At 38.6% G+C, this 12,835-nt stretch overlaps 2 protein-coding genes across 2 annotated transcripts; one reads left to right on the plus strand and one right to left on the minus strand.

The window, feature by feature from the left end:
• Positions 1-1,908: 1,908 nt before the first annotated feature.
• Positions 1,909-7,249, minus strand: KCTD18 (potassium channel tetramerization domain containing 18). The gene is given in 11 exon segments (XM_062001957.1): positions 1,909-1,942; positions 1,944-2,222; positions 2,224-2,345; positions 2,347-2,437; positions 3,784-3,805; positions 3,808-3,878; positions 4,279-4,389; positions 5,493-5,674; positions 5,972-5,975; positions 6,635-6,826; positions 7,098-7,249. Coding segments are annotated over 11 exon segments (1,260 nt in total).
• A 352-nt stretch (positions 7,250-7,601) lies between these two features.
• LOC133626017 (uncharacterized) lies at positions 7,602-12,496 on the plus strand. Its single transcript, XM_062001958.1, has 3 exons — positions 7,602-7,624; positions 7,958-8,598; positions 12,280-12,496. Exons 1-3 carry the CDS (start codon positions 7,602-7,604, stop codon positions 12,297-12,299), a joined length of 684 nt encoding a protein of 227 aa, XP_061857942.1. The 3' UTR covers positions 12,300-12,496.
• The last annotated feature ends 339 nt before the right edge of the window (positions 12,497-12,835 follow it).

The following is a 12,835-nucleotide window of genomic DNA, read 5'->3' on the forward strand; positions in this document are numbered from 1 at the left end:
ATACTTTGTTTGATGTTGGACTCAGTTATCTTTGTGAGCTTTAATGCCAGTTGGACTTGATGACCTTTAAGGATCTTTTCCAACCTAAATGATTTTACGATTCCATGTTTATAGAAGCCTTCTAAATTCATCAAGACAGCTTGAAAGAAATCTGCTTTAGGAAGCATTGCAAAAAGATTTAAAAGTGCATCATAAAGTGGTCAGCTATTCAGTAAATAGTGACGTGTCAGTCACACAGAAGGTAGATATTAAAAACTGCTTTTCAGACAGATTATTATAATAGAAGAACAAATTTCACAAACTTGGTGTCAATGTCAACATGAGATTACAGTACATTGGTATCTTCTGTAATTTTTACCTTCTTTCTTCAGCAAAACTTCTTTTCTTGGGATAGGAGGAGCCTTGGAATTCTTGCTCTTCAGGTTTATGTTAAAAGCAAAATCACTATAGAGATTCTACAGGTAAGCTGGTCTTCAGTACACACCAACAACAGAAAATTACAGTACTGCATACTTTTACACTCACTTCTCTTCATGGCAAAGTGTCTCCTTAAAATGTGATAGTACGTGAAAAAACGTGGTTTTACTTGTGCAAATGATATTTCGAGTGCTCGTGGTTAGGAGAAAAGCCTGCAACTGTCCTCACTTCTAAATGATTTAGAAAATACTTCAAGAACCATTTTGTAATTCTGATAGTCTCAGGAATTTTAAGAATATTGCTAGGACTTCAAAACATTTAGGGACAGCTCTATTGACTATGCAGGGAAAGCAAAAGCATTATCAAAATGCACCATCCAGCTGTAAGCAAGGGCACAAAACAAAGCCAAGTTTCATTCACTGACTTGATCAATTGAAAGGACTTTCTAAAATCAGTGAGCTAAATTTAACTTTGCTCTGCAGACAGAAACATACAGCAGCTCGTCAGTATCGCTATTCAAAATTTACCCTGGTCTCCTTCATCCTGCTGTGGGGGAGGAAGGGATTCTTTTCTCTTCTAACCAAGGCACCTCTGTTAATGCTGCTTCGCTGCAAAAAGTGGAGGTTGTCCCCTTCTCACCTGAAAGGACCTGCAGAAGGACACGGGAAGGCCAACTTAGAGCTGTGAGATTCCCTGCAGAAAACACACCACAGTGGTGTGATACCAAATGTCAGGGCTGTACTGGCTGCCTGAAGCAGCCTCACTCCCAAGGGAAAGTAGTATGTGTGTGTCAAGTCTGCAGGAAAAAATTGCCTTGTTACTCACCAAGCATGCTGCTTCCCTTCCTGTATTTCTGAATTTTCTCACTGTGTACAAGTAAACGTGAGCCCTGTTATTACTGTTAATACCTAAGTAGTGGCTTACCCTCACCAGAAGTACCGTAAGGGCAGTCAACTTCCACACACTTGAGTAATCAGTATGTTCCACACTTGTGGCAAACATCTAATAAAAGCTACTTAGCGTTACCTGTTTTTCTCCACTTCAAAGATCCAGGTAATTGAAACTAGTTCATGTTATCTATAGTTAAAGTTGATAAAGAGAAGTTCTTTTGTGCTGTGCAGGTACTTTCTTTAAGAAGGTCAATTGTACCAGTATGGCCCAACAGAAATACATGTGAGATAACATCAGATTGCACATGCTCTGAGGGGGCTTTTAAATCCCTTTCTTCCTCCCTTCCCAATATCTAAAAATATTTAGAACTAAAATTGGATGAAACTGGAACACAAAAAGTTCCACTTAAATATAAGTAAAACTATAAGAAAACTATTTAAAGCAGAAAACACATTTCAGTGCTTAGTTAAAACAATTTCTCACTATGCTCACAAAGTTTTTAATCATAATTTTTCACCAAATCTTTGAATAAATGGGATGACGATCTCATCTTTGACCAGATGATGCAAAGCTATCCAGTCTATCAGGCTGACTCAGCCATTAACCATCCACTTCATCATTCTTTACCTTAATGCTCTGCTAATACTGCTCTTTTTTCCTCATTTTGTACCATAGAAGGAGCAGGAGTTTCAACAGCAGCACTGCCGTGTTCACACATTTTGCTGGATACAGAAGATAGCTGAGATGGTGTCTCAAGGCAAAGCAGAGTTCACTTCAGCTTTACTACACTGTTGCTTATAGGCTGCCTAGATGCTGCCATCTTGGATGTCATCTGATGCGGGGCACCCTTGTCAGCACTCTGCCTCCCTCTGGGTGCCTAGGAACTGCTGGGCACCCGCCTGTGTCTGGTAGATTGTTTCAGAAGCTACTTTGTGCCGTGTTGAACTTTCACTATGGGGCCCTTTAAGAGTTGCTGCAGAACGTGAAGCATTGTGAGCAGCTACCTTTAAGGAAGCTAAATTCTTGACTTTGATAACAGGTACTTTTTGAGGGACCTGAGAATCTAATTGGCTTAGGACCCGCTTTACGTAGCAAATAGTCTTCCTCTTTAGTAAAGTCAATTAGTCATCTGTAAACAACTTCAATGAAAGAAACAAACTATGAATATAAATGATTGGTTTTATAACATAATTACAAAAGTGGCAATCTGTGACACCAGACACAAATCTGTAGCTCTTTTCATTCTTGCTTCTTACAATATTATTTATGGTTCTGCATCACTGCAATCAGACTTGCCTTTATATGAGTAGTACCATCAATCTCTTCTATCTGTGTAAATAATATTACACATTAAAAATTGTAAGAAACCCGGTGCACAAACTGCTCAGTGAAAATCAGTAAGAAAGAAGGCTGGAGGAGTTCTAGAAAGAAAATTGTAAAATGCTACAAATTCCATCAGATGCAAAATCCACAAAATACTAGTCTAATGGGTTTTAAGCTACCTACAGAAATGTGAGACCCATCTGCACATAAACACAAAACATGAAGTTGCACATTATCTAATTTGAGAAAATTAAAAATATGTCTTCTTTCTCCTTCCCCCATTTTTTTCAGTAAAAATGATTATGGATAATCTTTTAAGATAAAATGGGTTTCTTAAAAGGAAAAAGAACCTATGTAAGAAAGCCTAAGGAGTCTCATGGTAATTGGTGTAAGTAGACAGCATTTTAAAGTATTATACAACTGCTGTTTCTCAGCATTGGCAAAGAAAAATGGACAGACACCTAGAAGATTTTTATTCCTCAAGGAAATAATAAATGATGCCACAGAAATCCAGCTGGAAAACCTGAAAGCCAACAAAAGCTAGACCAGGCCAAGTCAGAGAGCTGATCAGTAAATATAAATCAAAACCATTTGTGGAGAGAAGAAAAAGGGAAAACAGAACACAGAGACTAAAATAAACTCAGAATATTACTAATGCCTTTAAAAATGTAGCAGAACAAAAGCTGTCAAACTGTGGCTTTATTGCTGAGATAAAGCTACTAAAACCTGGTAATAGGAGAAAGAACATGTATGAATCAGATTATATCAAGATTTTGAGCTGAGAAAGAAGAGCTGTGGTTTTAACTGACCTGATGGTCAAGAATGGAGAAATATTTATCTGGCAGGTCAGTACTGTCATCAGACTAATAAACTGAGAGCCACTATCTAGCCTCTTCTGTCTAGCAGCAATGTGGCTGTAGGGTGGCTCAGACCAACTTTAGCTGCACCTGCAAAGGCTGCTTTTAGTTAATGGAATTTGTTTCTAGCAAGTTCAGTTCTGCAATTAAACACTCTGATTATAAGACATCTTATAAAAATGTGAAAAAAAACCAGAGAAAACATTCATAGCTATTCATATAACCTGATTTTTTTTTTAAAAGGATTGTGCTGTATTTCTGCTTTATTTTAAGCCACAAATGTAAATCAGCACACCTTTTATGAACTGGCTTTATGAACTGCCTTTCAAAGGGTTCTCTTCAAGAGTCCAGCATTCAGTCATCTCCTGAGGCACTCTCTGGTAGCTGACTCTGGTGTTTCAAAAGGACATTGTATTGAGGAGCTGAGAGAACACAGTCAGTATCGTGCATATACATCTGATTAAATGAACACATGTATTTAATCATGTCAGATTTTTGCTTTGATGCTGACATGAACAATGGGCTTCCAGGGCTGCCAGCAGAGTGCCCAACACAAGCAGGCTACCACCCCCATGCATGTGGTGGCTCTCACTACATCTGTTTGTTCATTTATGTCAGTTTATGTCACCTTGTTGGAACATCCCTTAAGACTCTTCCCACCCATAATAGCCACTAATATGGGGTATTTTATAACAGATTATTGAATGAGTGAAAACAGAGGGGGTTTTGTAGTTAATTGACAAATATTTTTCTTCTTTTTCTGTTAAAAAGTAGTACTACTGAAATAAACAAAAAAGATACTCTACCTCTCGCTTCCCAGGCATCAAAAGCATCCAGCATCTTTTTCAACTCATCTGCTGAGTAATAGCTCCAGATGAATTGGACATTATTTCCAGCTTCTCTAGAAATAGTGTTTTAAAGGTAACAGTTATGTGGTAAATCTAGCTACATCCTCAAAAATGTAACACTGATGAAATGTATCTGTTTATCAAATCCTAACTATAAGGACCTAATAGTAAATGTTTTGTAAAGTAGACAGGAAAATGTTACTTAAATTTTATTTTAATTTCTAGAAGTTCTAAATGGCCATCCTCATATGATCTGTAGGCCTGTAAACATTTCTTGATAAAAATGAGTATTCATGAAAGAATAGATGTTCATAAAAGAATAATTAATGGTGTAAAACCTAGTCTTCTAAATCTCAATAATTTATTGGAAAACAGTAGGAGAACCAATACCTAATAATATATGTCCAAATACACTTACAATACATATTGATGTTTCCAGCCTAAATTTAAGAAAATGTGCATCTTAATTATAAAGATGAGGAAATGTCAGAAGCCCTATCTTAATGACGTTTCACAAAGTACACAGTGAAGTACACTTCCTATATGTGCCCTATGGGACCAAAAGAAAGACAGTGGCTTCCAGACACTCAGAAATACAGGTCTACTAATAATGTATAATTACTGTCATAAAAATATATTAATAGTGTAGTAGAGGCATTCTTCTTGTTTAAGGAATTAAAAAACAATTTCTTTTGACATTCAGTTCTTTTTGGTGTTAAATATTTCTCTCAGCTGTCTTAGAAAACTGCAAAATACAATTCCATTAATCACAACTAACTTTGTGAATACTTCTGGAACTTTTTCTGGATTAGGATTCATGTGTTCAGTGTAAATATTGTCCTAAATTAGAAGATCATTTTAAATGGTTGAGACATTTTAAAACTAGTGAGGAAAACATAATTAGAACAACTACACCCTAGCCAGCTTTTGTGGTCTCTCTCATATTCTTGTACTCCACACTTAGTTTTTATCTTGTTTGTTTAATATGACTGTTGTATTAGCCAGCTGTTTTCAAAGCTGGAAATAATCTAATTTCTTACACAGATTTATAGTATAATAACACTATATTATGCTACATATAATAATGCTGAAGTATTATTATGGAAGTGTTCATTCTCATTTCGCAGTGCTTTCATGTGTTTGACAGTCGCCTTACCTTTTGTAAATGCTTTTACTATGCATTTTCATTCCTTGATCTTTATTAATTGCATCAGTCCCATCTGCTTTTGTGGCATACACACCAATAATCTTACTTTCACAGCTTGCTCCAGAAGTGTTGAGACAGTGCAGGACCCAAACTGTAGCCTTAGTACAAACTAAATCATAAGAATTACAAAACTCTAACAAAGCTTGGAAAAAACATAAACCAAAAGATACAGAATATTAGTAAGAATACAATATTTTAGTTAAAATATTAGAAGTATGTTTAATATTTTATATAGTATCCTATATTGTTACTATCATAATTATTATTAATACCCAATTGATATTATTAAAACAATTACATTTTATTAACTGTACTGTTGAACACTTTGAAGTAAATGAAGGATGTTGTTTATCTAGAATAATGTGTGCATTATTTCTTATCTGATGTTAACAGAGCAGAAAGACAACAGAAATATTTACAGGCATGACATCACTAATATGAAGAGAAACTGAAAGGACTGTAAATGTTTTATGCTTTTCAAACGAAATGAATATAGAAGAATGTGAAATACATGGAACAACAGCTTACTAAGAGAACAGCGAGGACTGTCAGCACTAACAGAGACAGACCTGGTAATACATGTTCAGTTAGAATTAGCTTTTAAGTTAGAATACTCTAAAATAGAGAAGCCTTAGGATTTTAAATTAAATAGTAATGTTCTTTTATCCTTTCTTGTTCTAAAAACATGGCACTGTACATTGTCTTTCAAGTTTCAAGATAAATTTGTGAAACTAAAAAAAAAAAAAAAAAAACCAAACATCTTGAAAAGATTAGATCTAATCTCAAGTAAAATTTGGAGCCAAATAAAGAATTAAATAATGTCATTCCCACCATGCAAGTTTTACAGCAGACATGCATGTAAAACAGAGTCAAATTTAAACTGCTGCTGTATTGCAGTGATAGAAAAAGCTGACGTCCTTAGCTCCTGTGACCACATTATCAACTCTAGTATATATTAACCTTAAACTCTGAAATTACTGGTGATTTAATGTAGCGATTAAAAAGTACTGACTTGCATATACTGTAGTTTTAGTATCTGATGCTAATGGATGGTGTGGATTAGAAAGTACAATTTTAAAAATGTAAGAAACACCAAGACTCTTTAAATTTCTATATTTTACTTCAAAGAATACGTCTCTATTTCATTAGCCAAATGATCAGGCAGACTGGTTGGGTAAGGGATGCCAAAATGATCTGCTGTCTCCTGCAGTAGAATTCGAATTTGCTCATCTTCAGGAATCTGAACTTATCCATGAAGATAATCCAAAAGATATTTAAACAGGCTTTAGTCTCAGTCAATAAAATTATTTCAAATACTGCTTCCAGGAGTGACCAAATCATCAAGTAAAGCCTTTACATAACCTTTTGTACTAGTTTAACTTACTTAAGGGAAGAGTGAATATACTTTCTCTAGTCTTTCAAAACTGGTATTTTGTTTCCTTAGTATATTTGTTATTTGAAGATAAAATTCTTAGTGCCATAAATATTTCTTTGGAATTTCATTGAAATCACTCATCTGCAAAGGACCATGCCAACATACAACTTCAGCTGTACTGTACTCCACCTAAAATGCTAAAATCTAATTCTAGATGCATTTCTAATTCTAACTGCAGATACATATTTTCTTCGTATTGCAGATTTTTTTTTTCAATTTTGGATCGAGACAATTTGAAAGAGTTAAAAGTAGCATGAGCTCCAGTACACATCTAGTCGAACCTTCCCTGAATATTGTTTAAGTTTTACGGTATTTTTGTTTGTTTCTTTTTTCTCTCCTTTGCCTGCTGGGCACAAGGACCACTACAGAAACTTTACAAACTGTACACAACTGTATAAAATAGGCTGTTCACTGCAACTAAAGATAGTAGCAAAGCCCTGCCCATTCCACTGTTAAAAGTTTCAAGTATTTTAAACAGTCAGAAGTGTACAACAAAGAACTACTATTCTCCCTCCATCATATCTTTAAACTGGACATAATTTGGCAAGATTTTCAGGTCACAAACAAGTGTGACATTTGACGCATGAATAGTTTTATTCAAGCACTCGTATCAAGTGACAATCATGAAAAATGCAGTCTCTACTGGGTAACAAAGTATTCTGAAACAACGGTTAGACACAAATTAAGTGGTCAGTGTGTGTGACCAGAGCACTGGAAGGATGTTGTGGAAAATCTTGCTTTGACTATGCTTTACAGCGCTAAAAAAGCACTGATTTTGTACTAATTAAAATTTGGATTATTTAAAATTCGATCTTTAATTAGGGTTGTTTTAAGTAGTTGTTGAAGATGTCACGTCACTGATGCTACATTGCAATAAATAAAATTACGTGTTCCTGCCTTGAGCTACCCACAGGTTTGGGCACGAAAATATGCCACAAGCAGCAAAATAAAATCTTCAAAACGTTTTGGGTTTTTAAAGAGCAAGCCCTTTGAGGGTTACCAACTCTCACTACCTCCCTCTCGCCCGGGCACCAGTTGTTTCACCAAAACTAACTGCTGTGCTCGCAGCGTGCTCTGACAGCCAGGCAGCTGGCTGGCTTCACAGCCTGCCGGGCGCTCCCTCCTTTCACTCTGGCGCTACGCCGCCAAAAAAAGAAGGAAACCCACCCCCGGCGCCTCCGACAGGCGGCCCGGGAAGGCGACACAGCTTCTTGCAGGAGGCTGCGAGCGGGGACGTGGCGCTGCCGCCGGCCCGGGCCGGGCCCGGCCCCAGCCCGCGCTACCTGCATCGGGCCGCCCAGGGACGCCGCGCTGCCTTGCCGGACCTGAGGCGGGCCGCACCGCTAAAGGGCCGCCGCGACTCCTCAAAATGGCGTCCGGGCAGCAGGGAGGGCTGGGTCCGAGCCGCCCGGGCAGACAGGGGCAGCTCGTGTACTTCGGCGGCCGGCAGTGTTCTCCGGCAACGGCGGCGGCACCGCCCGGGCTTCCCTACGTTCGGGCGTGGCGGGTCAGCGGCGTGTATGGACCACCACGCTCTGCTGCCTGTTCCTCGTGCTTTGACCGAAGGGGATCGCTCAGGCTCTCCTTCCATGCTCGTGTCCGCTGAAGTGAGGCTGCTGTGTAAGGAGAAACCTTTCCCGACAATATTTTTTCTTTTTTTTTTTAAATAATACGCAACTGTTTATCAAAGTGGGTTTGATTGCACTGTTTTTTCTGTAGGCTCGATGATATTGCAGCTTGAGGTATTCTAACCTGCAGTGCACCTGTGTTTTACTTCACAGGAGTCAGAGCCCAGGCTGGGAAACCTCAGACTAAGGTGGAAACCTGTGCAATGGGGCACTTATTTCTTCTGCAGCTGCACTGAGGCAGGTGCTTTCATAAGGATGATGTGACTGTGGTTTTTGCTCAGTATCTGCTTTGCTTAAAATGGGAGACAAAGGCAGAAGAAATGAGCCTCAGGTCAACCTGTGTTTTCAGGCCTGCCTTAACGTGTGCTTGTCCCCCTTGAGCAGACCAACTGCTAGCTTGTATGTCAGCGGCAGTCGTGTTTAGTTTTAGCAAATGTATGTGAGTGCAGGCATCGTAGCTTTCAATTTGCATTCCTGTTGCTTACCTGTGAAATACAGAATATTTTTTCTCCTTCAGACTATTAATGTATTAAAATAGGGGTTATTAATTGGGAGTTGGACTAGATGATCTCTAAAGGTCCAACCTCTACCATTCTTTGATTCTATAAAAATAGCTTATATGAATGCAGGCAAGATGCCTCACTTCATACAGCTATTTCACAGAGACTTGCAAAAAGTGTATCCTATTAAAAGGAATTGCTTATGTCTGACATCTAGTTGCTCACCAAAATGAATGCATAAACAATGAAAAGGTGAAAAATTACCATAATGCTTTTGTCTCAGCATCATTATGAAAAAAATTTCCATACACATGAAAAATGTTTCTAAGATACAGCATACTTTAAAAAAAAAACCTCTTATATGCTTAGTTCCTACTTTGTAAGTGAATAAAGACCTATTTTTGTCACAACATAAAGTAAGAACCTATCCCTATGGATCCAACTGCCAAATAACTAGTAACTGTGTGCAAAAGTTAACACGGCCAAACTCTAGGTTTCTGTAGACTTTCGTAGTGGGTTTGTGTGGCCAGGTTTGGAAGCAGAGGGACTACAGGAGTGGCTTCTTTAAAAAAAACAAAACAAAACAAAAAACCTGCCAGAAGCTTCCTCTGTAGCCAATAGGGCAGTTTTTAGATGGACCCGCTGCTGACAAAGGCTGAGCCAATTAGCGATGGAGGTAATGCCTCTGTGATTAAGGTATTGGAGAAGTAGAAATGCAGCAGGGAGTATGTGAAAACATCTCTGTACACACCAAGGTCAGTGGGGGAGGAGGGTGCTTAGGCCCTGGAAGAAAGACTCCCCTGTTACCTGTGGTGAGGACCGTGGTGAGGTGGCTGTGCCCCTTCTGTCAATGGAGGGCAATCCACTTGCAGCCCTTGGAGGACCCCACACGGGAGCAGCTAGATGCCTGAAGGAGGCTGTGACACTATGAGAAGCCCGCCCTGGAGTAAGTTCCTGACAGGACCTGGGAGTCCATGGGGAGAGAGGAGCCCACAACACAGCAGGTTTGCTGTCAGGTTTGACTTGTGATCTTGTGAGGGACTCAGTCTGGAGCATTCAGTACATCTGAAGGACCATTTTCCTGGCGGATGATACACATTGGGGCAGGGTGTGAGGAGCTGCCCCCGTGAGAGGTCCCACGCTGGAACAGTTTGTGAAGAACTGTATCCCATGGGAAGGATCCACACTGGAGAAGTTCATGAGGGACTGTATCCTGTGGGGAGGGACCCCTCATTATAGCAGTGTCAAGTGTGAGAAGTCTCCCTTGAGAGGAAGCAGTGGCAAAGACCATCTATGATGAACTGGCCATAACCCCCATTCCCTGTCCCCCTGTGCTGCTCGGGGAGAGGAGGGAGAGTCCCAGGAAGAAGGGAGGAGTTGGGGGAGGTATTTTAAGATTCAGTTTTTATTTCTCATTTTCCTACTCTGTTTTGATTAACAAATCAATTCTCCCCAAGTTGAGTCCATTTGCCCCTTACAGTAATTGCTGAGTGATCTCCCTGTCCTTATGTCAACTAGTAAGTCCTTTGTTTTATTTCTTTTTCCCCTGTCCAGTTTAGGAGGGGGAGACATAGAATGACTCAGTGGGCGTCTGACACCCAGACAGGGTGAAACCACAACTTCTAAGCCAGTTAGATGTTTAGAAAATATAGTAGAAGACAACTAAATCCTGTAGGTGTATATCTAAGTGAAAGAGGATGTGATTTGTACCAGCCAGCTGTTTACTTAGTTTAAGGGTAGCTACAGATCAAAGAGTAACTAAAGGTCAAACAGATGGTGTGTTATGTAAACACAAAGAATTTGGTGTTTAAGTTGTTACAAAAATGAAACTTTGAGGGGCTGAAGTTGGCAAGCTGCTTCCAGTCAGTGTAGAGTAAAAACTGCATGCACAGCATGTGAACAAGATAGAGCAACCAATCAAGCTTTGTGTGATCGTGTTTATGTGACTAACAATCATATATAGTTAGGCAAATGTAAGCAATAAATGGCATTTGTATCAACCACATTGGTTGCGCTGTGTTGTCCATTTGCGTCCCCAAATCCCAAATGTTAACAGTGTATTTTAATTGCTGAAGTCTAGTAAAAATCCAGTTATTTAACTGTATGCCCCATGTACAAGAAAAGTAGCTATCTTGTATCTAAATATTTATCTTGGCAAATTATCTCAGTTATAATTACAGTTCCTATTGATTTCCATCTCGTGTCATCCAGGTTTTTTACTCACTCTTCCCTTTAGGAGGTTTGTTTTTTTTTTTTAACCATATTTAAGGTATTTAAATCTTCAGCCGCAGGTTAACTTGCTGAAAGGTCAAATCAAAGGATACATAACCAATAATTACAGAGCAGCCACAGTTCCAACTGCATAGCTTGCTTTCTGGTCTGTTACTACATCTATACATGCACACAAAATACCATAGGGAGTTTCAGACCTCAGATTTAATTGTTCGAAATATTACTGTTAAAGCTTAGTACAGTATGTACTGTTGGTATAGAAGCATGCAGCACAATCATCCTGCACTATCAAACTGTATTTTGAGCTGTCTGTTCTTAGGAAATTAACTCAGGATTTGTTTTGTTTTGTTTTTCATTAGTTTCCAGTGGAAGCTAGGCTCACACGCTCATCCTCTATATATTTGTGTTTCAATTTACTGGTTTCAGTCCAATTTCACACGGGAAGAGGCATTAAGAAAATAATTTTCATTAAGCTTGTACAGGAAAGTGTGTGATGGGAGGAAAATATGTTCTTCGTACTATAATTTCAGGAAAAACTATAGCATGAGCTGTAGTCTTGTTGGAAATCAGAGAATCCACAGAGTGGGAATCTGTTGTATATAATCTACCTACTAGAATTGCTTTAGTCACAGCTCATGCTTTACTAGACTCTACAGGATTAATTTCTCAACCAAGATTTTTCTCAGAGATGTATTTGCAAGTATCCAGTAAGAAATTCAACATAACACTTCCCACATAGGGTATTTACAGTAGGTCTATCTCTGTGTTTGCTTTGCTCCCTCTCATTTCTATTCAGTTTAAAGACCAGTCATAGGATCCCTAATGACTGAAAAACAGAATTCCGCTCTTAATATGTTTATATAGGCTGTGAAACGTTGCAGGGCTCTAAGCTCTGAGCAGCTGGCAATTAACTGGAGTTTTTTACATGTGATGTGTTACAGTGTGGGAGTTCTTCTGCTGAGTGTAAAGGAAAACATGACCATAGGTGGAAACAGAATATATAATGTTTTGGTTTAAATTCATTGCCCTCAGTACTGACAGAAACATTAAATGGAAGCACATTGATGATTGCCCATTCAAGACTAGGGACTGTTGCAAAACTGGAATAAATGAAAACTCATAATTAGATCTAGAGGAAAACACTTTCAGGAAAGGATAAGGAGGTAAGTTGCATTTGATTTGGTTTCTATTTTTAAGGTGAGGTAAGGTTATTTGCTCTTTTATTTGGCCATTTTTACAGTGGCTACATGTTGCCTAGTAACGTGAAATATACCAAAGGTATACAAGGTGTGCTGGATCAAATCTGTTTTGTAGGGGGATTGCTTAGAAACATAGGATTTTGCAGCTTCGGGGCAAACTGAGAAACTGCCATGTATCATACACTAATTAAGAAAAGACTCTCTAGATGCTGTTTGTGGCAGATTATGAAAATACTAACTTCATAAAGATCTACTTTAAAATTATGCCACTGGCACTTATTTGAGGAAAAGCATTTTA

Source organism: Colius striatus, chromosome 9 (assembly GCF_028858725.1).
Source record: "Colius striatus isolate bColStr4 chromosome 9, bColStr4.1.hap1, whole genome shotgun sequence".
Lineage (NCBI taxonomy): Eukaryota > Metazoa > Chordata > Aves > Coliiformes > Coliidae > Colius > Colius striatus.